At 36.7% G+C, this 27843-nt stretch overlaps 1 protein-coding gene across 2 annotated transcripts; it reads left to right on the plus strand.

Annotated features, from left to right (window-relative positions):
* On the plus strand, positions 1 to 27698 carry CID7 (CTC-interacting domain 7). 2 transcript variants are annotated; one of them, XM_082892176.1, is made up of 6 exons: positions 1 to 289; positions 1202 to 2105; positions 3113 to 3560; positions 3660 to 3730; positions 25070 to 25194; positions 27059 to 27698. In XM_082892176.1, the coding sequence occupies exons 2-6, from the start codon at positions 1326 to 1328 to the stop codon at positions 27366 to 27368; spliced, it is 1734 nt and encodes a 577-aa protein (XP_082748302.1). In that variant the 5' UTR covers positions 1 to 289; positions 1202 to 1325; the 3' UTR covers positions 27369 to 27698. The 2 variants fall into 2 exon arrangements, with proteins under 2 accessions (XP_082748302.1, XP_082748301.1); XM_082892175.1 differs by having other exon boundaries at positions 21 to 404.
* The last annotated feature ends 145 nt before the right edge of the window (positions 27699 to 27843 follow it).

Consider the following 27843-nt stretch of genomic DNA (forward strand, 5'->3'; position numbering starts at 1 on the left):
AAGTGTTTTTAATGCATAATATGATTTATAATAAAGTGGAGAGAGAGGGGACAGAGAGTCAAATCTAGTGGCGAAGGCGTTGGGTTTCATTTCACCTTCTTCTTTTTTTTTGTTTTTTAATCATTTTGTGGTCGCGAAGAGTGTTTGGCAGAAAAGAAAAACACAAAAGAAAATCTGAAAGAGAAGCGAGAGGGCGAGAGGACGAAAAACACGAACAAGTTCAGATAGACACAGCAGGCTCGAAACTCAGACTCTGAAGAAGACATATTATTACTAAATCTTATTTTCTGTGCGTGTACTATTCTCTCTCTCTCTCTCTCTCTCTCGCTATTTGCATATCTCATCCTTATCTTGTTCTATGGATCCATTCGATTTGGTTTCTTCAATCATAGAGCTTCGCAAAGGTATATATAATTACCTCATCGTCATCATCTGTTACCGCCCGATCTTCTACTTCCTTTTTGTTTACCTTTCAGCTCGTATATATAGATATATATAAATCTTGTTTATTGTTCGTCATTTGTGATTTTTCTAATTTTTTTGTATGTTTCCCTATATTTATCGCATCTCTCATAATTGATTTTTCGAAGAAGTGCAAGTTTGTGGTTGTTTGTTAGTTTATTAAAAAAATATAATTTCGTCAGATGTTGTAGTTAATGTCTGATCCTGGATTTTCTGGTTAGGGTTTTTGTTTGATGTGTGAAATTTGATTAATTGTGGGTTGTGTAAATCATCCATTATTGTTTGTGTCTTAGGATTTAGGACACTGTTTCTGTCGGCTTATTTTGTTTCGAATTCGTATCATATGTAATTTAATGCATAATTTGGTATTTAATTATGGGTTATTTTCTTTTTAAGTAACTCACTTTTTGGTCTTAGCTTAAGCTTATCTCTGGACTTGCAATTGGGTTGTGAGATGATTTCTTTGGAATGGTCCGTTTGTTCTTTGTATTTACCTGTTTTTGTCGTTCGTTGCTATTTATAACTTGATTTATATACAGCCCGTGTAATTGGTATATTTTGACGTACTTATTTTACTTAGTTAATGGTACTGCGGAATTGCTATCAGGGTAGAAATCACCAAAGCCTCTTTTTTAGTTGTCAAATATTAAATTCCAAGGATTTGATTATGTGCACATTGTGCATCATCAAATGTGAACCGGGATGATTAATTTGTGTTTGTGATTAATTTCTTTTGCAGGATTTGGGTAATGACCAGTGCAATTTTGGGTACTTTCTCAGTCCGAAGTCTTCTTATCTAACGTATGTAGAATCCTTTTTTTCTTTCCTTATTTGAGAAAACAAAAGAAAAAAACAAAGAAGGAATGAGCTTGTCCAACAAAGGGGTCACTACCAATGATAAAAAGCTAAATACCAGAGGCAAGGCGATGACTTTGAATCCAAATGCTGCAGAATTCATCCCCTTTGCTCTCAGATCATCTGCTGGAAGCACCAGCACTGCTGATTTGTCGACAAGCTTGGGTGCCTCTGGGACTGGGACATTAGGAAAAGCAGTGATAGATCGATCAGAATCATCAATTTCAAATAATTCTGATGACGAGGCTCACCAGTTCTGGCGCCACCAGCTCCCTGATGATATCACTCCTGACTTTAAGGTTATGGGGGAAGATGAGTCTCTGGGAATCAACAGCATCCCTTTTTCAACTTTATCCTTGCATGATGGAAATGAAACCTTCAGGTTCTCTCCTTCTACAGGAAGTGGTTTTATATTGAAAGAGCAGCATGAATTATCTTCTCAAGGAATCAATAGGAATAGCTTTGCCGAGAAGATGAGATATTCTGTTGCATCCTATGGTGAAGATGCATCTTCAGCCAACTTCCTTCATTTGCCACCTAAACCTTGGGGAAAGCCAATTGTGGACAACGATCAGGTTCTTACAACTATTCGAGAGGGGCTTCCATATAATGGGAATTCTAGACAGGGAATGCTAAATGAGCAAGCAATAGCAGAAAATACAGAGATGAATCCTCTTGAGTTTTTAGCTTCACAATTTCCTGGTTTTGCTGCTGAGAGCCTTGCAGAGGTGTATGTTACCAATGGAGGTGACTTGAACCTGACAATTGAAATGCTTACTCAACTTGAGGTATGCTCAACACTTTCACTTTGGCCAAGTTGAATGGGCTTAAATCTTTCTTAAAGGGTCAAGATCTAGTTCAATTAAGGAAAGGGCTGATACATTTCCAATTAACTTGACTGTAAGAATTTTTTTTGATATATATGTATATATATGTGCTATATATGGAGTGGTATGTTGCATGGACTCTTCAAAATAAATCAAATACCCGTGTCGGACACCCGACACTTGGACAAAGGTATGGAATATGTGTCAAATACTTTATTATATACATATTGTTGTATAATTGCTATAAATGTCTTTTTGACACTTTAAGTTACATATAGCACTATTTTATCTCACATACTTGATTAAAAATATCAAAATATGATATTTTTTTGCTGAGTCCGTGTACCTTTAAATTTATGGTTTGATGAGTCCGATTTCTAAATACATATCCGCAGCCGACACTTGTACGTGAGTCCATGTAACATTGGGGAAATATTGTTTTACATCCTAGAATTTGCATAGAAGCACTGAAAATTTTTAATGGGTTGGATGCTAATTGTGGAAAGCAGTCCCTCTGATGCCTTCTTTTGGCAGGGAACCGTTCACTACTGTTCAGAAATTAGGTGACTTAGTGCAACCGTTGTTCTTATGTTAGCTTCCACTTTCTTAGGCAGGTGAACTAGACGAAGTAGAATAAGATTGAAAAACTCAAATGATGAAATCTGTTTATGTAAAATATGAGTTAACTTCATTGTTTTGGTGTTGCAAAAGGGAGCTAGTGACTCAATGTGGAACATATCCTTTCTCATGTATCAAGCTTTTCTTGATTAATATGTTTCCTTAGTTTGATTTAGGCCATATCAGTCATATGCTTCACTAATTTGGTGCAGTTAATGGCTATTATATTTGGAAACTAAATCATTTTTTATATTTATGTACTAAGAAAATTATGCAGTTTAGGTTCCTTGAGTGATTCACAGATCTTGTTACCTTGGGTCTTTCTCAGAACAATTTATTTATGATTGTAGCTGCAAGATGATGGTGGTTTGAATCAGAATTTCAACCCAAAGGCATTGTCAGCTCCAAATCTCAGTGCACTGGATTTTCCTGTACTCTCTGTGCAAGATGTTCAAAATGGTCTGCCAAAATATGCTGGAGATGATATCCAGCAATCTTTTAGTCCTCATCGGTCTGCCAGCAAGGACAGTTTGCTCTTGTTCAAATCTAACTCTTCCATTCCTACAAGAAGTACTACAGATTTTGCTTCAGCTGTCAGGAAAATGTCTTCTCAGGATTCTGGTATATGGAAGTATGATAGAAATGGTTCTGCTGATGCTAGTGTTGGATCAAGTAGAACTGCAAATGTATTGGCTAGCTCTTACAATGGTGGTAGGGGCATCTATGTTGGGGATAGGTTACAAAGTCGGAGTTCATCCCAGGCAGCTCCTGTCTGGCTTGAAACTGGAGAAGCAGTAGGTAATACTTCTGTGTCCACAAATTTACTTGCTTTATAAAACTTTAATTGTGGGACAAGTGCTGCTCATGTACATACTGTTAACATTGTTGAGATGGCAGGGAATATGTACTCTGAAATGCGAGACGAAGCTCGTGACCATGCACAATTACGTAATGCATACTTTGAACAGGTACGTCCTACCTAACCTAGATTAATTGGAGATAAATTTTTTAAGTAGAGATCCCCCCACCCTTACCAACAAAACACCACCACGATGCAGTATCATTTGCAGTGGCCTAGGTTCCCTAATCTGTACACAGCATCACGTCATATTAGTGAAGAAAATTTTATTGAACAATATTTCTCTAGAATTCATAATGATGAAATGTTATATGTACTTCATTGTCCCACATTTTATTTACATGCAAAACGTGACAAGGATGTCTCAAATATAATAGACAGTTATAGCCTCTACCACATGTTTTTTTTATCATCATTGAAATGAGCTTTATTCTTTTGTTTACAAGTACATCATTTTTTTCCTCTACTGGGAAAAAAAATAACATTCAATGACATATATGGTATGACATGTTTGTTTACTAGAATGAGGACTACAATTATCATTTCCCAAGCAAAAGGCATTATTTGTCCTTGCTATGAGAAATCCTAGGTGCCATTTTATATAATTTCTTCTTTATTGCTAATATTTTTGTTGTTGTTGTGGTGAAGAATAGGCAGGGGGCATTTCTCTAGAAAAGCACGGGTAAAGAATCTAGTTTAGGATAGTAGGTTTAAATTAGTAACTTGTCATGTATGAACGTTAACCGGGTAAAACATTTGAATTAATAGATACTATAATTATAAGGAAAGTTGGTGTAGCATCCTTAAGCATTGTTACATGGACTCTTCTATTCCGCCTAGACTCCTAGTGTGCTCATGTCTACAAAAGAAGCTCACATTTGGTAGTAAAGAAAACTTTCTATTCTTTGACATGGATGAGAGATTGAAATTTCCCTTTCCCCTTAATCCTATAATAATTTTAATTGTATTCCTAAAAGTGATATTTAACGCGAGAGGGCATTGAGATGCCGAGGTCTTTTGGGGCTTAGGCAGGCTCGAGGCATGAGACGAGGCACATGCTCCTTTGAATTGAAGCACATGTTATAAATAATGCGTAGTTTTATGTTAGTATAAGAAATTTATTGTTTGTTTTGTTTACCATGATTTAACTAATGAAACATTATGACTTTGTTTGGTTCATCTCTTGAGAGACAATTTTTGAGAAAAAATTTCAAAAATTTGTTTGGTTGAAAATTTTTGAAAAAATATTCAAAATCACTTTTCTCTCACATCTCTACTTTTCTCACATCCTACACATCAACCAATCACTTTTTCTCTCACACCCATCTATTCAATCACAAAAAAATAAAATAAAATAAAAATAAATCACCCCAAACTCCAAAACTATTTTCAAAACGTATGACCAAACAAATTTTCAAATTTTGTAAAGTCTTTCCAGAAAATTATTTTTCAAAATTGTTTCACAAATACAAACCAAACATGACCTATATCTTTACATGAGATTTTAGCATGTAGCACATATAATGTGCTTAATAACTTGCACTACATCAATAATTTCAGATAAAGTGAATTCAAAATTCATTAATTAGGCAATTAAATATATATTTTTTTTTAAAATTAAGTAAATAAAATAACCAATTTAGTCATTTAACTATAAACACGTAGATTGCAAATTATTGTTTGGCTATTGTTATTGTCTAACAGGGGAAAAAAAGTAAAACAAAAATGGTACTAAGCCATTATATGAAAGTTTAGGTTTTATCTTCAATTGATTGTCTAGGTTTGAGGCTATCTATTTATTTATTAGGAGGGCCTTGATAGGATGTGACGAATTGGAAAAAATTAAAAAAAGGTGTGTACTTCTTTGCGCCTTTGTGGGCATCACATGCCTTGATGAGCACATTGGCTACACTTCATTAAAGTCATCTCACCTTGGGGGTATTGAGGTATCTCAAGTGTGCCTCGAGCCTATCATGTGTCTCAGTGCTCCTTTGATAATTCCTAATAATTTTACATCTTATGGTAGAATATCATATAACACACGATATATTTAAATATTATAGAGGTGTCTACATGTATGATATACCCAACTTTTGGATACATGTCCCAATATCTAACTATTTAGGTTTAAGAAGATCTAGCATGCATCGTACATGAGTCCATGTATTACAAGAAACTAAGACAGTGAGTGAGAAAGCAAAAACCAGAAAAATTGTTGGCTATAAAATTTAGCACCAAAATACCCGAAGTAGAATTAGATGAACTATATTAAGGACAATTTTGGGATCAAATGGATAAATTAGTGCAAAATGGATGAATTAATGCAAGATACCAGTGGGAGAATAGTTAATTATAGGTGGAGATTTTAACGTTCAAGCAGGAAAAGATAAGCAAGGATATGAAATGAGGGTGCATGGTAGATATGGTTTTGGTGACTGAAACGAGGATAGAGGGGCATTTTAGATTTTGCACTAGCATTTGATCTTATGGTAACCGGCACTCTATTTAAAGAGAGATAGGAACACTGAATATCCTTAAAAGTGGGTCAAATATGAGACCTTGATACCACTTAACATGTGAAGATTGGAAGATTGCCTGTCTTCTAGAGAGTTTGACATTACAACATAGAGCATCTCCAATGGTGGTTGCCAATCTGGCAATGCCAAAGCTATAATTTGGCATGCTTAAATACCAAAATGTTTAATTTTAGCAATGTTACTCCAATGGTGGAAATGCCATTTTGGCACAATCAACTTTTATCTTAGCCATTGGATGAGTTAACTTCTGTTGGATGGACATTAATTTATAACAATTTGGATAGGCACCTCAAAAAGCAAGATCTATGGCCTTTGCAAAGTCTCTAGATCATTGTCTTTTTATTTTTAATTTTTTTATTCACGTCTTTGGATCATTCTCAATGTCATCTGTCTGTCTACCACTATATATCAATTCTCACAACCTCTCTCTCTCTCTCTCTCTCTCTCTCTCTCACACACACACACACACACACACACACAGACACACACAGACACACACACACACAGATAGATAGAGAGGAGATCTCCACTGAAGATGAGAGCCATCCATGAGTGGAGTTTCTCTTCATATGAATCTCCAATTGCTGTCATGAAGCCCTTGAGATCAACCAAAGATCACAATCCGATGAGGGGAACATAGTGAGGATCACATCTTGAGGAAGGAAATGACGAGATCTAAGGGGAACAATGGCAACAGGATCTCTCAAATTGTCACCATTAATGACGATCAATAATATTGTTGGACAGCTCAACGAATCATCGATGACCGCACACGACTCTGTCTCTCTTTCTCAGCAACAACAATTTCAGATCACTGGCTAGATCTCAAATCTCTATAATGGCGATCCTCACGGGATCCTCAACGATGGGATCTTAGATGCGATTTTAGTAACTTTTGTTTTTTAGAATTTAAAGTTTTGAGTTTATGTTATTTTAGCCATTTTGCAATTTTGTTTTTTGATTGTGAGTTTTGATCTTAATTGTTCTGGGTTGGACTTTTGCTGGGAAGATGATACAAGGGTAGCTTCAACAGTTGGGTTTTGCTGAGGTGGAAGATTTGGCAATGCCATAATTTGGCAAGCCTTTTGGTAGACCACTGGAGAGCAAATTTGAGAAGGCCTTGCCAAAAAATAGCTTTGGCAGCTGTTTTAGCACTCCATTGGAAATGCTAATGTTAAATATGTACATTAAATGGGAGATATTGATCCATAAAAAATATTAGAAACTTACAAACTAGATGGTTAAATTTGAAAGGTGCAAAATTAGAAATGCTTCAAGGATAAAATATTTAAAGAGGTAATGTGAAATTTGGAAGATGAAATTAATAATGTGCTCGGAATGCATTATAAAAAAAAATTTAAAGAAGTCATCAGAGAGTTGAAAGGAAGATGTCATATATAATGGTGGATTGATGAGGTACAAGCTGTACTCAAAACAAAAAAATGGAATTCTTTAAAAACATAAAAATGAGAAGCTTTTGAGAGTTATAAATGGGCTAACAAGAAGGTTAAAGGATAGTTTGAGATGCTATGTTGAAAGCTTATGGCAACCTTTATATTAGATTAGGCTATAAGTATGAAGAAAAGAACATTTACAAGCTTGCGTAGTTGAGATTAGGTTAAATGTGTAAAGAATAATGATTCAATGGTGGTAATGAAGGATGAAGAGATCAAGAAAATTTGGAAGGTTATTTTGAGAATCTGTTAAATAAAATATATTTAGAAATTTAGGGGAGGGATATGATAGACCTGATGAACTAGAGAATAAATGTTTTATCATAGAATAAAGAAGTTCTAGGTGAAATTTGTACAAAAGAAGATGAAATAAGGTATGCCACTAGTAGTGTATCCCTAGTGAGGCCTGGGAATGTTTATGTGAGAAGGGGTGTCTTGGCTCACAAATTTATTAATCTTTTTCTAATAATATGGAAAATGTCTAACAAGTAGAGAAGTATTTTAATACCTTTGTATAAAAATATAGACTAGATAGTAAGGAGGGAGACAAGAGGGTATACAAACTTGCTAAGATACGGGAGAGGAAAATAAGAGATTTTGATCAAGTTAAGTGCATTAAGAGGATTCTAAGGTATTGGTGAGCGATGAAGAGGTTAAGGAAAGATGGAAGAACTATTTTCAGAAACTATTAAATGAGGAATATGGAGGTACGACAATAGGGAAAGAAATAGCCAGTAATATGATAAACTAAGACTATAGGTTCTATCGCGGGATTAGGAACTTTGAAGTGGAGATTGCACTTAAGAAGATGAAATCAAATAAGGCTTTAGGACCAAATAATATTCCTATTGAAGCTTGGAAGTGTTTGGGTAAAAAAGAGTTGCTTGGTTGACTAGGTTGTTTAGCAAAATTTTGTTGACTAGGAACATGCCAGATGAGTGGAGGAAAAGTATTTTAGTGCCAATTTATAAGAATAAAGGTGATGTCTAGAATTGCAACAACTATAGAGGAATCAAGTTAATGTGTCATATAATGAAAGTGTGGGAGAGGGTGATAGAACGCAGATTGCGAGATATAACGGAAGTGTCAGAGAATCAATTTGGGTTTATGCCTGGCAGGTCAACAATGGAAGCGATCTATTTTTTGAGGAGAGTAATAGAAAAGTATAGAGAAAAGAAAAGAGACATTCATATGGTGTTTATCGACCTTGAGAAATCATATGATAGAGTGTCCCGGGATATAATATGGTGGGTGTTAGCAAAGAAAGGGGTGACAAAAGGTTACATTGATGTGATTAGGGACATGTATGAAGGGGTGGTGACCACTATTAGATCGCCTGTTGGAGAGGCAAATGAATTTCCTATCACTGTAGGGTTACACCAAGGATCTACCTTAAGTCCTTATCTTTTTACTTTAGTTATGGATGAGTTGACAAAAAATATCCAGGATGACGTGTCATGGTGTATGTATTTTGCAGACGATATAGTGCTAGTGGATGAGACTAGAGAAGAAGTTAATACAAAGTTGGAGATTTGGAGAAAAGCTTTTAAATCTAAAAGATTTCGGATAAGTAGAGCTAAGACAGAGTACATGGAGTGTAAATTTAGTAACAGTAACAATGAAAGCAGAGGAGAAGTGAAGATTGAGAATCAAGAACTGCCTAAGAGTGAACATTTTCGTTATTTAGGGTCGATTATCACAACAGCGGGGGAGATTGATGCGGATGTGGCCCATAGGATTAAGGCGGAATGGTGTAAGTGGAGAAGTGTGTCTGGAGTATTGTGCGATAAACGAATACCCACTAGACTTAAAGGTAAGTTCTATAGAATGGCTATTAGACCAGCAATATTGTGTGGGACGAAGTGTTGGGCAATCAAGAAACAACATATAGATAAGATGAGTGTGGCTGAGATGAGAATGTTAAGGTGGATGTGTGGCAAGACTAGACAAGACAGAATTAGGAATGAGTGTATTCGGGAATGGGTAGGAATAGCACCGATAGAAGATAACTTGAGAGAAAATCGATTGAGATGGTTTGGTCATATTCAACGGAGACCAACAGATGCAGTAGTGAAGAGATGCGATGCTGTAACGGTAGATGGAAGTGTTAGGGGACGGGGGAGGCCTAGATTAACGCTGGTTAGCGTTGTAAATAGAGATATGGATCTACTTAATTTGACTAACGAAATGGCCTTTGATAGGGTCGCGTGGAGAAGAAGGATTCATGTAGCCGACTCCATTTGATGGGACTTAAGGCTAGGCTTGGCTTGGTTTGGTTTGGTTTGGTTTGGTTTGGCTTGTATAAAAATATAGAAGATACCTAAAATTGCATTAATTTTAGGTATTAAATTAATTTGAACAAAGAAATTGTGGGAGAGTGGTTGAGCATTACTTGGATTACAACAACAATATTAGAGAATTAGTTTGGGTTTATGCCTATACAGATCAACTATTAAAGCTACATATTTACTAAAGGGTGCTGTCACAGTACACACCTTTTTTTTGGTGCATACCATATAAACCTTCCACTTTGGGGCACAACCAAGATCACCACTTTGGGGCATAACCAAACACCACTCTTGAGTCATAAGTTGGTTACCAAAAATCACTTTTGGGTGTAACCAAGGTTAGCCCACACCCCACCACTACTTCAAATCATAACCAACAACACTTTGGGTATAACCAAGACCGCATTAGGACATAACTTGCGTATGGTACACTTTAATCCCAAGGGGTTGGCCTGGTGGCAAGGCCTTAGGTCTTAGGGGTGTGCTCCTTCCAAGGTTTAGGGATCAAAACCTCTTTGGTGCTAACAATTTTTTGAGGCCATCGGACTAGGGGTAAAACCCTTGAAATCGTGGTGTACTTGCGAGAAACTCTTTGCCGATAGCCTATGCACCTCTGGGGATTAGTCGAGTTTTGATCCGGACATCTTAGTGCCAATCAAAAAAGGAAAAAAAAAAAAAAAAACTATATGTTATCCTTTGACTTTCTCCCTTTCGATGTACACTTAAATAATCAAATCTTAGGGACAAAAAGAGAACCTTCTCTCTTTACAATATTGTGGGCTTACATATTCAACTTTATTTAATTATTTGCATTTATAAATTGAATTTTTTTAAGGTATCAAGTGAGATTTTTGAAAAAGTTTGGAGATTTGAGGTGAGTGTTTCTATTACTTCAATTGTAAGAAGTTAAAAATATTGTTGTGGAGTTATTGTTACTTGGAAATTAAGAGTTTATCTTTGTTAACTTTCTTTATTAGGAATGATTGATAAGAAATAGCATCTAAAAGGGAAAAAGTAAAGTGGTAATTTTACGTGGGAACTTATGCTTACTTCTTACCTATTTGACCACACGTGATCATCATTCAAAACAACTTTTTCATTAATTAAAGTCTAAATATTTCATATTTGTAAGATATATATAATATTTAAGTGTGTAGATATATTCTTCTATGTAATTTAGAAAAAGTGACCAAATCTTTACAATTCACGATTCGATTTGATTCCCGATTTAGCACAAAACAATTTCACTTCATGATTCGAATCCTAATTTGACAACTATGGTCTAGAGATATAATATAGTAGGTTTTATGGAAAAAAGGAGTGATAAAGAAGTATATTGATGCGTTAACATGAATGATGGGACTTTGACTATAATTTGATGATCTGCTTGACAAATGAATTCCCAATCACCAAAGGATTGTACCAAGTGTTAGTTATGAGTCCTTAAAATTTTTACTTTAGTTATGGATGAATTGACTAAACATGCTCAAGATGATGTCCCATGGTGTGTACTATTGTCAAATGATATTGTCCTAGTGGATAATACCAAAAGAGGAATTAACTTGAAATTAGAGATTTAGAGAGAAGTGCTTGGGTTAAAGGTTTAAACTAAGTAGTTGTGTTGTCAATATCGTATGATACGGTATATGTCTTGTATCGTTTATTGCAATTCATGTTAAATAAATCCAACTTTTATATTATCTAACCCTAAGAAACATGAACACGGACATGCTGACATGTTAATTTTCAAAAATTGCGGGACATGACATATATATATGAAAAAATCATTCAAAGATATTAAAAAACACAATATGACGTTAATTCCTATAAATGTATATGGTTTTTATTTTATTATTGTATCTTAAGTTGTTTTGTTCAAACTTATAATTAGTTTCATCCCTGTCTAATCAATAGACATGTGTGTTAAGTGATAGTTATGTGTGTCGTCCAAGTATCTGAATAGTGTCTGGGTCTTAAAAAAATTAAAAAATAGGACATGTTTTGACAAGTGTCGGACACGTGTCAGGAAGTGTCCAAAGAGTGTCGGTGTCTTACAGGGACACACCATGGATACGTCACATTTTTAGGAGTGTCCGTGCTTCTTAGATCTAAATATATATCTGCACATCATCATGACCCATCTCCATGCTTTTTGCGAAGAGGTAGTGACTTGTCTCCGTGTTTTTTGTGAAGAGTGAGAGAACCATCACCATGCTTTATGTGATTAGAGTTCATGGTGTTGATTTGATTTGATGCTAACAAAATGTCATTAGTGGTGCCTCAACTTTGATCACGTTGTTCCTCCTGCTTGAGCTTCATGTTGATCGAAGAGAGAGAATGAAGTTAAAAAAGGACTCGTTAAATCTGATGATGTAGTCATATATATGGATTATTTAGAAACAAAATATACTTAACTTCTTGTTTGCTTCACTTGGGTCTGTAACCAAACAGGTATGCAAGTTCTTGGGTGGGGTCTATCTGCTGACTTAATTAAACAATCATTCGTTTATTTATTTATTTATATTTTTTTAACACATTTTGAAATAGAATTAAAGCTTTTGTTTTTTTGGATACATCAGAAATAGAATTAAAGCTTTTAGGTTTATAGTTTTCACTTTCACATCCTTTTTAATTTTTTTCACTTTTGGGTTTTTATATTTGGGTTAATCACATGACAATTACAGGGACCTCCCCTATTGGTTTTAAAATTTCATTGCCTTTCATTGTAGTCAAAAAGAAGAATTTAAGGTTGTGAGTAGGAGCAAGGGGCAGGGGTGAGAGTAGTGTTTTAAAGAGCATGCTTAGGTGTGCTTAAGCGCAAGGCGCAATGAGGTGCAACCCTACGCTTCAAACAAGTCAAGGTGAGGCAACACATGGAAGTCACACAAGAGGTGCTGAGGCGTGCGCCTGGTTCTAAGACGCAAGGCGAGGGCTTCATGTGCTTTATGTAATTTCTTACTCCAACCGTTGATTAAATGATTTTTTTGTGTGCATACTCTTGGGGAATTAAAACCCTTCAATATAAAAAGATCAAACATGTTGAAAAGAGATCAGAAAAATGATTTAAAAAAAAAAAAAAAAAACCTAGGTGGAAAGGGATTTAAAAATCGATCAACATTGACGTGGAAAAGAGAAAGACGTTGTCTTCTTCAGGTTCTTCTTCTCTTCTCCTTCTTTGCTGGGTTCTCTCTATATCTTCTCCTTCTTTGCTGGTTCTCTGTATCCTGTCTCCTTCATCTTCTCTGGTTCTCTCTCTGCCTCTTTTTTTTTATTTTTCTTTTTCTGCTCCAGCCACTGTTTCATTTGGGTTCTCTCTTCTTTGTTATGCTTGTGCATGCAAGAAAGGTGGCTTTTTATAAACCTTTTCTTCTTTTCCTTTGTTTTTTTTGAAATGGTGAAACTTGCTTCATGATTTTTGGAATTCTATATATATTTGTTTATGTTGAAAACTTTGCCTATTTTAAAATTTTCCTTATCTTCTACAACTGGTGCCTCACTTCGGTTAGGTGTGTGCCTCGCCTCGCACTTAGGCTATAGGAGACCTTATCGCCTTGGTGTACCTAGAGCTTTTTAAAACCTTGGGTGAGAGCGAGGAGCAAGGAACGAGACCCTATAGGAGTTTCTTGCTATTATGGTCAGAGTTGTCAGCAAACTGAGATTAACAGTAAATGTGCAAACAAAACCAAGTTTCTACGACACTTTTTGATGAACAAACACAAATTATCTTTATGTTTGTGGCCAACACCCCTATTTCTTCATATAGATAGTCCACAAGTGCAGCATATTGCATTGATGTCGAATGGGTGGATGGATGGAAAGGGGTGCTGTATCACTATGTTTCTTGTTAATAGTCCAAAAGAGAAGATTTTCTAAGTCGGTAATTTGCAAGGATGCTAATAATTATTTGAGTTACTTGATTCTATGGTATAAGAAATTAGTGAAGAAAATGTGGTTAAAGTTGTCACCGATAGTGCATCCGCTTATCTTTCTAACGGAAAAGGGGGAAACCCTTTTTTGGTCTCCAAGTGCGGCATATTGCACTGATTTTTTATGCTTTCTGATATTAGTGAGTGACCTATAAGAACACATTAACTAAAGCAAAAGTGATCACTATTTTATCTATCTCCATTTTTGGGTATTTAATTTGACAAGAAAGTACACCAAGAATCGAGACATAGTAAGGCTAGCTGTGAAAAAATTTGCCACTGCTTACCTCACTTTGAAATGTATCTTAACTCGAAGGATTGGGTTTAGAGCGATGTTTGCTTCTGAAGAGTGGGCTAAAAGCTCTAATACCAAGAAGAGTAATACCATCGAAGCCCAAGTGATAGTGTTGGGTGATGCATAGTTTTGGCAAGCAATTAGTTATTACTTGAAATGTGTACTTCCTTTGGTTAAAATCCTAAGGCTGAAGGATAGTTGCTAGCACCTTAGGACTTGGACACTTGGGTTGGCATGCAGTGGCACCTTGCACCTATGTGAGCCGTCCAAGTCAGGCATGAGGGAGGCATGCCTAAGTCAAGGTAATAATGTGGCTGTGGCAATGCCACAAGACTCAAAGACAAATGATGCTTCATGTAGGCAAATGCAAGGGTAGACTTAGCCCGAATGCTGCTGGCAGCATGTGCTTGTTAGGTTAGATAGATCAATGGGTTTGACACTTAGTGGCAAACCAAGACTCACAAATTCGCGGGTTAAACTCAAGAGGGTTCAAAGGATGACATGGATGGTAGTTCATGGCAGTTATGTTGGCATGATGCAAGGCTAACAGACATGGCGGTTATTAGCAGTTGTGCTTGCAAGGAGCCATGACAAATAAGGCTGAAATTAAGGATCTAGTCCAAAGACAATCCTGGCGGTTACCAGCAGTTATTTTCTGCAGCAGCCTTTGTTGGTTTGAATTTACCCTAACTACTAGGGGTGTCAACTGCTCATAACTGATTGGTAAATGCCTTTAAAATGCCCAGGCATTGAGAGTTTCAGGTAGAGGGTGTAATATGTACGAATGCTCTTGTATCCTTATATTATCTGGTGGTAATAAAGGTTGGGAATGGTTCCTGTAATATGTTTGTGTATGCTTGTTTGTTTACAACCTCATTGTGAGTAATTCATGCATGTTTGGCTGAGACTGAGTGCTATAACTTAGTGCCATTGTAGGCTGAAAATTTAACTTAGAAATTGACCCTGTCATAATTGGTATCAGAGCATGGTTTTGCTCTAATGATGTCTGGTATGGATGCTTTAAAGGAACGAGTGGCGCGGTTGGAGAATCTTGTGGGTGAACCTACTGACGAGAATTGCTCGCTAACGGATCAATTGGATGCCGTGGCTTATGGGTTTCTTTCCCTTAAGGGGTCTTGACAGATTGGTTTAAGGAAGTGATGGCTGATATGCTTACCATCTCGGATGCTTAGAAAGACAAATTATAGGAAGTTACTGACGATCTCTCCCTTATGAAGAAGGCTGTCTGTGGGCATACGAATTATGGTGAGACCTCCTTCGAAAATCAAAGCTCTTGACCCTAAGGCTTTCAGTGGTACTCGAAGTGCCAAGGAACTTGAAAATTTTCTGTGGGACATGGAGCAGTACTTCAAGGCTGCTCATGTGTAAGGAGGGGAGAGAGTTACCATCACAAGTATGTACCTTACTAGTGAGGCTAAACTCTGGTGACGTATACGTGTTAGGGATGATGCTTGACCAGAGATCTTATCATGGGAGACTCTTAAGAAGGAAATGAAAGAACAGCTCCTTCCTTGCAACACGTCTTGGGTTGCAAGAGACGCTTTGAAACGGTTGAAGCATTCTGGATCAGTGAGGGAATTTGTGAAGGAATTCAGTTCGTTGATGCTCGACATCAAGAACATGTTTGAGGAAGATAAGCTTTTCAACTTTATGTCTGGGTCTGCTATGGCTGCGGCAGATGGATTACTTGACTACAAGTTGAGTAAGGAACCTATGTTAGAAACCAACAAATCCAAGAAGTAAGGGAAAGAGAAGGTTGGAGAGAAGAAGTTTGGTTTTAAGAAGGGTATCTTCTCAGAATAATTGTGGGAAATCTAATAAAGAGTGTTTCATCTGTGATGGACCCCATAGAGCCAAGGATTGTCCTAAGCATGAGAAATATAATGCTATGGTAATAGAAGATAACAAAGGGGAGTTGGATTCTAAGGGGCCGACAAAGGTGAATCCCTTTCAATTGCTTAATGCAATTCATGCAGACAAAGCCCCTTTGACGGGTTTAATGTACATAAAGGTGACATTGGGGGTATTGACATTGCAGCAATGGTAGACACTGGTGCCATGCATAACTTCTTGTTAGAAAAGGTTGTATAAACCCTTGGGTTGCAAGTTACCCAAAGTACTAGTCGAATCAAGGAGGCAAACTCAGTGGCTCAATCAGTACAAGGAATGGCTTCCGAAGTACAAACCACAGTGGGAGATTAGACTGGACGGATTAACTTGATGGTGGTTCCTTTGGATGATGTCGATGTCATCTTAGGGAATGATTTCTTTGTGAATGCAAAGGTGGCTTTGATGCCATATTTGGGTGGATTACTTATTTCGGATGAAGACAAGCCTTGTTTTGTTGCTGGTTGCAATAGGCCAGACAAAGGCAAGGGCACAAAGAGGAAGACCGAGACACTCTCAGCTATTCAAGTTCACAACAGTTTGAAAAAGGGTGCAAAGACTTATCTTGCTGCCTTAGTGGAAATTAAACTTGATCTGTTGGTAGAAGTGCTGCATGAAGTGGTTGATGTGTTGAGGGAATTTAAGGATGTGATGCCTTCGGAGTTACCAAAGTCTCTTCCTTCTTGGCGTGCCACCGATCACGAAATAAAGCTGGTTTCGGGTGCTAGGCCTCCAGTGAAGGCACCCTACAGAATGTCTCCAATGGAACTCACGGAATTGCAAAGGTAATTAACGATGCTGGATTGGTTCAACCATCCAAGGCCCCTTACGGTGCCCTAGTGCTTTTCCGAAAGAAGCAAGATGGAAGCTTGCGCATGTGTGTTGATTATCGGGCTCTCAACAAAGTGATTATAAGAAACAAATATCCAGTCCCTTTGGTGGCAGACCTATTTAATTGGTTATGCAAGATCACTTACTTCACTAAATTGGATTTACGTGCTGGGTACTAGCAAGTTAGAGTGGCTGAAGGGGATGAGTCAAAGACTACATGTGTTACGAGGTATGAGGTCTTTTGAGTTTCTGGTAATGTTGCTTGGGTTAACTAATGCCCCAACTACATTCTGCAATCTTATGAATGATGTATTCCATGATTATGTCGATCGGTTTCTTGTTGTATATTTGGATGACATTGTAATCTACAGTGAGTCCTTAGAGGATCACTTAACCCACTTTCGGATGGTGTTCACTCGGTTACGAGAACATCAATTGTATGTCAAGAAAGAATAGTGTGAGTTTGCCTAGCGGGAAATTAAGTTCTTGGGGCATGTGATTTGCAAAAGCCTTGTGAAGATGGACAACAGAAAAGTGCAAGCAATCACGGATTGGCAAGCACCATGCAAAGTGGCTAAGTTGCGATCTTTTTTGGGTTTGGCGAACTACTATAGAAAATTCATTGAGGGATACTCGAAGAAGGCGGCACCTCTCACAGATTTGCTCAAAAAAGACAAGCCATGGAAGTGGGATGAAAGTTGTTAAGCGGCCTTTGTCAGGTTAAAAGTTGTCGTTGCAAGTGAACCGGTTTTGCAGTTACCTGATTTTGAATCCATTTGAATTGCATATTAACACTTCTGAAAAGGCTATTGGTGGTGTTTTGGTGCAAGAGGGGCATTCAGTTGCGTTTGAAAGTCGAAAATTAAATGATGTTGAGAAGAAATATTTTGCCTATGAGAAGGAAATGACAGCAGTTGTGCATTGTCTTCAAACTTGGAGAGTTTACCTGTTTGGTACCAAATTTGTAGTATTGACAGACAATGTGGCGAATACTTTATTCAAAACACAAAAGAAGTTGTCTCAAAGATAGGCCAGATGACAAGAATTCCTTGAAGAGTATGACTTTGAATGGTGACACAAGCCTGGGCGTCACAACCAGGTTGCTGACACTTTGAGCCAGAAGGAAATTGTGGACTATGTTGCTGCGATATTAAACATTGAAACTCAATTGTTTGAAAGGATTCGGGCCAATGCTGCAATTGATTTTGAATATCAAAGGTTGGTTTAGAAAGTGAAGGATGGCACTGTGCGTCGCTATTGGTTGGAAGAAGATCTACTCCATGGTAAAGAAGAGATTATATGTCCCCATTGTTGGGGGATTGAGATTGGAGTTGCTTAGAGAAACTCATGATCCGCAGTGGGCGGGTCACCTCGAACAACAAGGCATGATGGCTTTACTATCTTGTTCTTATTGTTGGCCAAAGATGGAGGAAGATATAGAAGCCTATGCCAGAACTTGCTTAGTGTGCCAACTAGACAAGACAGAGAGAAAGAAGGCGGCTGGATTGTTGAAGCCTTCGGTGTTTGTTTCCGTGGACTTCATATCCGAGTTGCCAAAGGTGAACAGTTTGCGTTCTGTTATGGTTGTTGTTGATCGTTTCTCTAAATACATTGTTTATCCCTGCTCCTCATGCTTGCCCAGCTGATGTTGCAACTGACTTGTTTTATAAATATGTGGTGAAGTATTTTGGGTTGCCAGAGGATATTAGTGATAGGGATACCAGATTCATGGGGCAGTTTTGGACTATGCTTTTCAACTTGATGGGATCATAATTGAAATTTTCTACAACAAATCATCCTCAGACGGATGGATAGACCGAGAGAATGAATGCCTTGTTGGAAGGATACCTCCGACATTATGTGACTGCAAGTCAGAGGAATTGAGTTGATCTGTTGGATAGTGCGCAGTTCTGTTATAACTTGCATCGGTCTTTTGCCACCAGTATGAATCTATTTGAGTTAGCCATGGGGCAGTAGCCCCTCAATCCACGTGAAGTGGCAAGGACAGGCTCAGGGGTAGATGTCCAGCAACATATCGGTTTGCAAGGGCTAAACAAGAGTTGCTAGATGAGTCACAAGATAGTTTGGCTAAGGCAAGCAAACAAATGAAAAAGTAAGCTGATAAAGGGCGGAGGCCATTGGAATTCAAAGTGGGGGACAAAGTGCTGTTGAAACTTACACCACAGATTTGGAAGAAGATAAGTAGTAAGACAACGCACCGAGGCCTTATTCCAAAGTATGATGGACTTTTTGAAATTCTGAAATGTGTGGGAAATGTTGCTTACAAGCTGAAGTTGCCTGACTGGTTGAAGATACACCCAACAATCCATGTTAGTTTCCTGAAACCTTATCATGAGGATCAGGTTAATCTAGCACGGACGCAAGCTCGACGCGCTCCTCTAGTGATTAGAAAACAGTTTGACTAAAAAGTGGAACGAATTCTGGATCACAAGACAGAGGGGGGCAAAGCAAGAAAAATTGAAGAACTCATTACTTGGTTAAGTGGAAGGGTTCTCTTGAAGCGGATGCGAGTTTGGAAAAGGACGTGACTTTATGGCAGTTTGAGAAATAGATTGTTGAGTACTTAGAGGCCTTAACGACGAGGACGTTGGCTTCTTCTGGTGGGGTGGTTTGTTGGCACTTTAGGACTTGGACACTTAGGTTGGCATGTGGTGTCACCTTGCACCTATGTCAACAAAGGTTGTTAAAATCGGGATCCTAAGTAGGATCGGTGAGAGGGTCTGGTGGATCGGATCGTAGGGTCGGATCGAGGATCGTAAGATCCAACTTTCTATTAAAAAAAAGATAAAAATAAAAATTAAAATGATACATATTAAAAATAAGGTGAAAAATCATAAAATTTACGATCCTACTTGCGATCCTACCAACGATCCCATACGATCCTACACGATCCCATGCGATCCTACACGATCCTACTTGCGATCCTGTTATAACATCGATCCTACAACGATCTGGATCGTTTTGGCAAAGTAGGATCGTACGATCCTGCGATCCGGATCGCGATTTTAACAACCATGTCAACCGTTCAAGACAGGCACGAGGGAGGCATGCCTAAGTCAAGGTAACAATATGGCAGTGGCAATGCCACAAGACTCAAAAGACAAATGATGCTTCATGTAGGCAAATGCAAGGCTAGACTTAGCCCGAATGCTGTTGGCAGCATGTGCTTGTTAGGTTAGATAGATCAGTGGGCTTGACACTTAGTGGCAAACCAAGACTCACAAATTTGCGGGTTAAACTTAGGAGGGTTCAAAGGATGACATGGATGGTAGTTCATGGCAGTTATGTTGGCATGATGCAAGGCTAACAGACATGGCGGTTATTGGCAGTTATGCTTGCCAGGAGCCATGACAAAGAAGGTTGAAATTAAGGATCTGGTCCAAGACAATCCTGGCGGTTACCAGCAGTTATTTTCTGCAGCAGCCTTTGTTGGTTTGAATTTACCCTAGTAGTTAGGAGTGTCAACTGCTCATAACTAATTTGTAAATGCCTTTAAAATGCCAAGGCATTGAGAGTTTCAGGTAGAGGGTGTAATATGTACGAACGCTCTTGTATCCTTATATTATCTGGTGGTAATAAAGGTTGGGAATGGTTGCTGTAATGTGTTTGTGTATGTTTGTTTGTTTACAAACCTCATTGTGAATAATTCATGCATGTTTGGTTGAGACTAAGTGCTATAATTTAGTGTCATTGCAAGCTGAAAATTTAACTCGAAAATTGAACTTGTAACAATAGTTATGCAAAGCCCAGAATGGTTTTATGAAGCTATTGATAGAACTAAGGAGCAAATTGAAAAAAAAATAAATAAAAAAATAAATGAAGTTTTGTAAAGAGAAGGTATGATTCAATTTGGAATATTATTAATGAGCACTAGCTGGGCATTGCAACTCCATCGGCCTCTTCATGTGGTGGGTTATTATCTTACTACTAGGTAACATTCTAATTCCATCTTGCGTTTCTTACATTTGATTTCTTGGAGAATTCTTATATCATGGAAATCTTTTTTTGGATTTCTTTTTAGGATTCATTATGATATTACCTTTAATGTGGTTATGGAAGTGAAAATAGGATTGTATAAAACCATTTAAAGGATGTTTCCAGATCTTCAAACAAGGTTAAAACTTGATGCACAATTGGAGAAGTGTCATAATACCGTTGGTATGTTTGGAATAAATGTGGTGGTTATAGCAAGAGACGAGAAACATCCCGGTAATTTTCTAATTAATGTTTTTTTGTGAACTGATTTTTATGCCCAAACAATTATATCTCAATATTCTATTGCATTATTTGATTCTCCCTCTCTCCTTTTCTTTCCATATGGCACTATGGTCGGAGAGTTATTGAAGTGGTTGCAAACAAACTCCAACAATCAGCCATAATTAGCCATGACTCATGAGAACATGTGCATTCATAAAAAAGCAAGTGCTTGGAACAAGAAGGATTTCTTTGCATATGGCACTATGGTGGGAGAGTTATGGAAGTGGTTGCAAAGAGCTCCAACAATTAGCCATAATCAGCCATTAAAATTCTATTTACATGTTGTGCTGTGGGATGTGAAAGAAATTCGTGTACTTTTCAACATGTGCATTCAAAAGAACAGAACTGCTTGGAACAACAAAGATTGAATGCACTATTGTTTGTCAAGTACAATTCTTTTTTGGAGCTAAGGCAAACGAAAAGGGAAGAAAAATGGTGATGCTTATGATCTTATTTGCCTCTCGGATATGGAATCTGATGATGAATGGATCACCGAAAGAGAAGACCCATGCTTATCCGAAGCGACTCATGGATGGATATTAGTGAATGTTTTGAAGTTAATGAGGGGGAAACTAGTGGAAAAAGAGGATTAATTTCATAACCTTCTAAAAAATAGAAAATAAGTTACTCCACTAGGGACTCGCTGTGCCAAAAGTGAGAGAAATCCCATCCCTCTCTTTCCTTTTTTCACTCTTTTGTATAAAGTTTGAAAGCTTGCTATTTTAATTCTTAAATGAAAGGCAAAAAGAAGGTGATTGAAGAGAATGGTGTTGTTGAAGATGATATAGAGGAAGATTGTATTGATGGTGATGGGATGCTCGTGGAAGATGATGTGGATGATGGTCTCATTGATATTGATTTGATGGATGATCTTTAAAAAAACATGGTTATTGAACTTGCGACTTGGTTTTGTTACTATGTTGACTAACTTAACTATACTATTTCAATACATTTCATAGTGATGCGAGTATGTGATATGTGGTGGTCCTAGTGAAAATTTGGATTGTAAGTGCTTGATTTTGGCACATACTATATGGTTTGAGTGGAGACTAGGAATTTGTATCTTCAAAGTGGCGGTCCAACCCTTTTGAGGGCCTAAGGCAAAATTTTAAATTGAGGTCTTTTGTTATTTAAATATTAATAATTTTTTTTTAATATTTTATGTTCCTTTGAAATTATTTTTCTTGTTTTTGTGATGTAATTAACAATTAATCTTTTTGTAAAATAGTTTTTCTAATGTGTCTTTTTCAATTGATAAATTGATTAATTCACCCATTATTCTTGGGACATAGTTGATCGTAGGTATGATTTTATCAATTTTAATTTTGAAAGTTTTCTTTTTTGCAAAAACAATTGTTATGAGTATTGTTAATAATATGTTGTAAACAATACATGTAATAGGAAAATAATTTAATTATTTTGATATAATTATATATGCCAATTATTGTATTTCCTTTTTGTTTTCTTCGTATAAATTATTTTAAAACTTTTAATTTAGAAATAAATCTAAACCATCAATATCAGAAAAATACTTTTGTTTCGAAAAACTTCAAGATTAAAACAACATTTTCCTGAACTATCATTGGGTGGTGATTTTAACGCTTCAAATTAAATAGAAATAAAAATGACCTCATATTTTCAAAGTTGTTCAAACTTACTCTTAATTAAAGAAATAGTTAGATATACTATATATATGAATAATTACTTCTAAAAGATTTTTCAGACTTTGTGCTTTAAAATGTGCATTTGTATAAAAGCAATAAGGGCCTTTTATTAGAATTTTTCAACTTAATTGAATCTTATGTACGCTCCACAAATCAAGATCGATGAAAGTAGTTCTCCATAAGCCTCAAGAAAGAGAGAAAAACGACTCATGAGACAACAAAAATTTCTCCTCTTGAATCATATTGAGAGTCATTCATGAGGGTTGAAACTTGAAAGCAATTTCCAAGAAAGGGGATGCTTGAATTGGTTGCAAATTAAAAGATATATTAGTTCTATATAATGAATGTTTAATTCTTACAAGTTGCAATATATTTGTAGTTTGTATTATAATACCTATTTTTTCAACTTATATTCTGATATATTAATGTATTTTATGATACGATATGATACGCAATACATAAAATTGGTACGACAATACACGATCCACAATACATATCATGATTCTACAACATTGATAAGTAGGACAGAAACTGAATATATGGGATGTAACTTAAAAAATAGAACCCACCTAAAAAACTTCAAAAAAAAAAAAAGGTAGAAATTGTGGAGAAGTGAAGATTGAAAATCAGGAGATACCAAATAGTGAACAATTTCATTATCTAAGTTTGATTATTAATAAGGATTTAGAGGTTGGTGATAATGTGACTCATAGAATCAGTGTTAGTTGGCTCAAGTGGAAGAGTGCTTATGGCATATGGATACCAACAAAATAGAAAGAATTTTTTTATGTAACAACTGTGCGGTCAACAATGATTTTCAAGATATAATGTTGAGAAAATAACAAACAATACGTTAATAAACTGAGTTTTTTTAAGATGGATGTGCAATATAACTAGGAAAGAAAGATAGAATTAAAAATATGTATTTGTGAAAATTAGTAGTTGCATAAATTAAATTTAAGTTGATGGTACAGAGGATAGACTGAGATTGTTTGGTGATGTACAATGAATTGCAGTAGATGTAATGGAAAAGTAAAGCGTGATCATTGTAAATGGAAATGTTATGGGGATGGGAAGACCTAAATTGATATTAGATGTTGTGAAAAAGGATATGAATGTATTAAATTTAACAAAGCATATAGCCTTTGATATAGCAGAATGGCAGAAAAGGATTCATGTAGCCGATCTCAATTGATTGGGACATAAGGCTTGGCTTGATCATTTTGTTGGAGTTGAAGATTTTATTTGCTGCTGCAAAGTTGTTGGGGCTATTAGGATTTGAATGCCACATAGGTTATGTTCTAGGTGTACTTGAATCATTTAACTGCAGGTGATTCCTGAAGGCATTTTAATGGCCCTTATGGTTTGGAATATTGGATTTATTTTATTTTATTTTATTTTTTTGATAAATAAATTTTGTATTTTGTGAAGAGATAGATACATGATTGCATTTTCTGGAAGTAAAACTACAAAAATATGTTCGTTGTTGCCATTGTTACAATTTTCAGGTAGGCGACATATTAGTGCTTCTTCTATTGAGTGTAATTTCTTGCTGATGTGATCATTATATTGAATTCATTGAATACATACATATAGTTTATGTTTCATGCATTGCAAGAAAATAGTCTTGTGAAGCACGCCTATGGTTGAAGAATGATCACAAAATTTAAATAATATCTGCAGGTTATCTTTCGGAAGATATTTTAATTGTTAAAGCTTCGATTTTTCTTGTTACTAATTTGACCAAAGTACCAAATCATCTGCTTGATTTCTGAATTTCAATAGACCTGAGAAAAAAGAAAAATGTATTAAGAGAGAGAGAGAGAGAGAGAGAGAGAGAGATGAAAGAAACTAGTGAAGAATTTTCTATTGCACTCCCAAGATTGGTAGGGTTACGGTGTTTGATTGATAACAAGTTAATATGAACCCATTTCAGGAACAAACTACAGTTGATGGTAAGCATACTCCTCTGACATCCAGTGGCTTAAAACATACTGCCCGAGTATGTCTCTGACCATGTTGGCTATGAGATATGTTGCTAGCGTGCTACCACTATGAACACTGAGATAATATTTCTATCGTGCCACTATGATGAATGCTACCTATTATTCTGCCATTGTGCAGTAAATATTTTATCGTATAGTGCTGACTGCTGGGCCAAATTAGGCATTTGAGTCATTTCAATTTTGATCTGTAATTGCTATATTTTATTCTCTGTAAAACCATTCCATTTTATCTTTAACCACTTCTTTTGCATATATAAACAGGCACGGCAGGCTTACCTATTTGGTAACAAGGCTTTAGCAAAGGAACTCACTGTGAAAGGGCAGGTACACAACATGCACCTGAGGGCAGCTCATGGAAAAGCTCAAGAATCTATTTTTCGTCAGAGGTTTGTTGTCTTGTGCCTGCTCTGAGACCATTTGGCTGTCTTGGAATGGGATTAGAATTGGGTGTGGTCAGCATTAGCTGATTCATATATTTTTACTAACATTAATTCTAAAGTCAAATAACCTAGAATTTAATTTTTTTGGTTCGCTATCCATGCTCACTCCTTATTCTTTGCCCTTTGTGTCATTTTGGTCTTTGTGTTTTCAATTTGCTCGATTTTGATTCTCGTTGTTAGATTTTGTGTCAATATGGTCTGATCGATAACAACTGTTGGCGTTTTTAACGGAAAATGGTCATGTGCACATGTGATAATTTTTCAGGGATAAAATGAATATTTCATTTCCCATCCCTTTTCTTCATTTTGACCGTCTCCAACTTACCGCCAGACACCCACCGCCACCGTGCACCTCCTCTACCCACTACCACCACCAAACACCAAGCATCCATCACAACCAAACAAGAGCACCAATCAACCCACTGCTACCCAATAACACCACCCGCAACATACAACCATCAAGATCAAAATCCACATTAAAACGAAATAAGAAGATTAGGGGAAGAGGATGAAGGAGAAAGATGGAGCTTAGGTCCTCATGGTGGCTGCAAGTCCTTACGATCTGTAGTGACGGCGGCGGCGGCAACAGGCTTTATGTTAGTGGCAAGCAACCCGCTTGGCCTACCTTCTTGGGCTACTGTCCGTCCTCCTTTCTACACCATTCCTCAGCCTTTGCCAACACCTCCCGCCTCCTCCTTTAGCCCCTCCCTCTTCCCCTTCCCTAAAACCTCCAATGCCTCCCCTTTCTCAATCCTCTTACCTGACCCCAACCGTTCGCCTCCCTCCCCCTTCCCCTATTTGATCGTCATCCTCTTACCCCCTTCTTAGAACCATTGCTTCTCTCCTTCAAATGCTAGCTTGTCACCTCCCTCCCCCGCCAGCCAACATCAAAATTGATCCCATTGTCAAATTGGATGAGATTTATATTTTAGGTTAACATTATTAGTCAACTCACATTTGAGTTAACTCATTGAGTTTGATTTAAAAAATAGGTAATATATGCAAAATTACTATTTTACCCCTAGAAATATGGAGCGTGTGGCTCACATGCATTATTTTTGTCAAAAAACAAATTGGCGTTATTGATTGGACCAAAATGAGAGGAAACCACAAATTCGGGGTCAAAATCAGGTAAATTGAATACACTTGAATCATTTTTGTCAAATTGCGAATGGAAATGTGAATTATTTTGCTAAATTTATGAGTCGTTAATTGTAGGCATAATGTATAGCGTTATATATATATATGTGTGTGTGTGTGTGTATACATTTAAATTGCGTATATCGATATAATTAATTGATATCTTTTTCTTTAATTTAAAATTTTTAAATTATTATTATTTTGTAAAAATGACGTCATTTCATGCATTATGCAAATATAAGTGAATCGCAATGAATCGTAGTGAATCGTTGTTGATTTGATTCACTTAATTTATACACCACTAATTGAAACATTTTAGTTAAAACTTTTATCAAATTGTAAATTGTAAATTGTAAGATTCTAACAATCATGACAAGGATCAAGATGACACGAGGCAAAGTGTAGGAACCACCAGCATAATTTTCAATTTAAAAAAAAAGAAAAAAAAAAGTTAAATGTACAGTATTGTCTTGCTGAGATGTGTGAAGATGCGTGTTTGTATTTTAATGAAATAGGCTGTTAATGCAAAGGAATGATGTCGGTGCTGTGTCCATATGAAATCCATTACTTTTAAATGCTAGCAGTTCCAATTATTCAGCCCATATATTCCATTTAGTCTAATGATGTTGTGGTGTTCATTTTGGGTTGTTCTTAATTAATTGTTTTGCAGAAACCCAGTTAATCCTGAAATTCAGGGCAATGGAAGAGGTGGTGGACAAGAGAGGATGATAGACCTGCATGGGTTACATGTGAGTGAAGCCCTTCATGTCCTAAAGCATGAACTGGCGCTTTTGAGGAGCACAGCTAAGTCAGTGGAGCAGCGGCTTCAAGTTTATGTATGTGTTGGAACGGGCCACCATACTAGGGGTTCTCGCACTCCTGTAAGACTTCCGATTGCTGTCCAGCGCTATCTGCTCGAGGAGGAGGGCCTTGATTACTCGGAACCACAGCCAGGACTTCTCCGGGTTGTGATATGTTGAGTTGAGTTTTGGGAGGTTTAGGAGGATGTTTCTTTTTTGACAACAGTGTAGCCCAGGAAATCGGTCATGAAAAATTCTTGTATCTGTATAGTGGATGAGGAATCAAAAGAAAGAAGAATGTCTCAAAAGGGCCAAAAAAAAAAAAAAAAGAAAAAAAAAAAAAAAGAAGCAAGGCGGAAATGTATTATTAATGTTTAATCAGTCAATAGTGGAATTACATTATGGTAGCCATTGGGATCTACATCAGAGCTGGTCTTTTGTAATTTTGTTTTTTAAATTTCAGATGTAACTGATAGAATTCGTTTATATGATAGCTCAATTTCACATGCATGAAATGTCTCTATGAGGGTTTGACATATTGGAAATTGATATTCAGATTCATAATTGCAGGAGGCTAAGTGGCATCTTCTGCCAAATATCTGTTTTGTAGAAGATATATAATGTTTATGTTCTCCCTTTACAAATTCTAATGATG

This window comes from Camellia sinensis, chromosome 10 (genome assembly GCF_055761805.1).
Source record: "Camellia sinensis isolate YWXY chromosome 10, ASM5576180v1, whole genome shotgun sequence".
Lineage (NCBI taxonomy): Eukaryota > Viridiplantae > Streptophyta > Magnoliopsida > Ericales > Theaceae > Camellia > Camellia sinensis.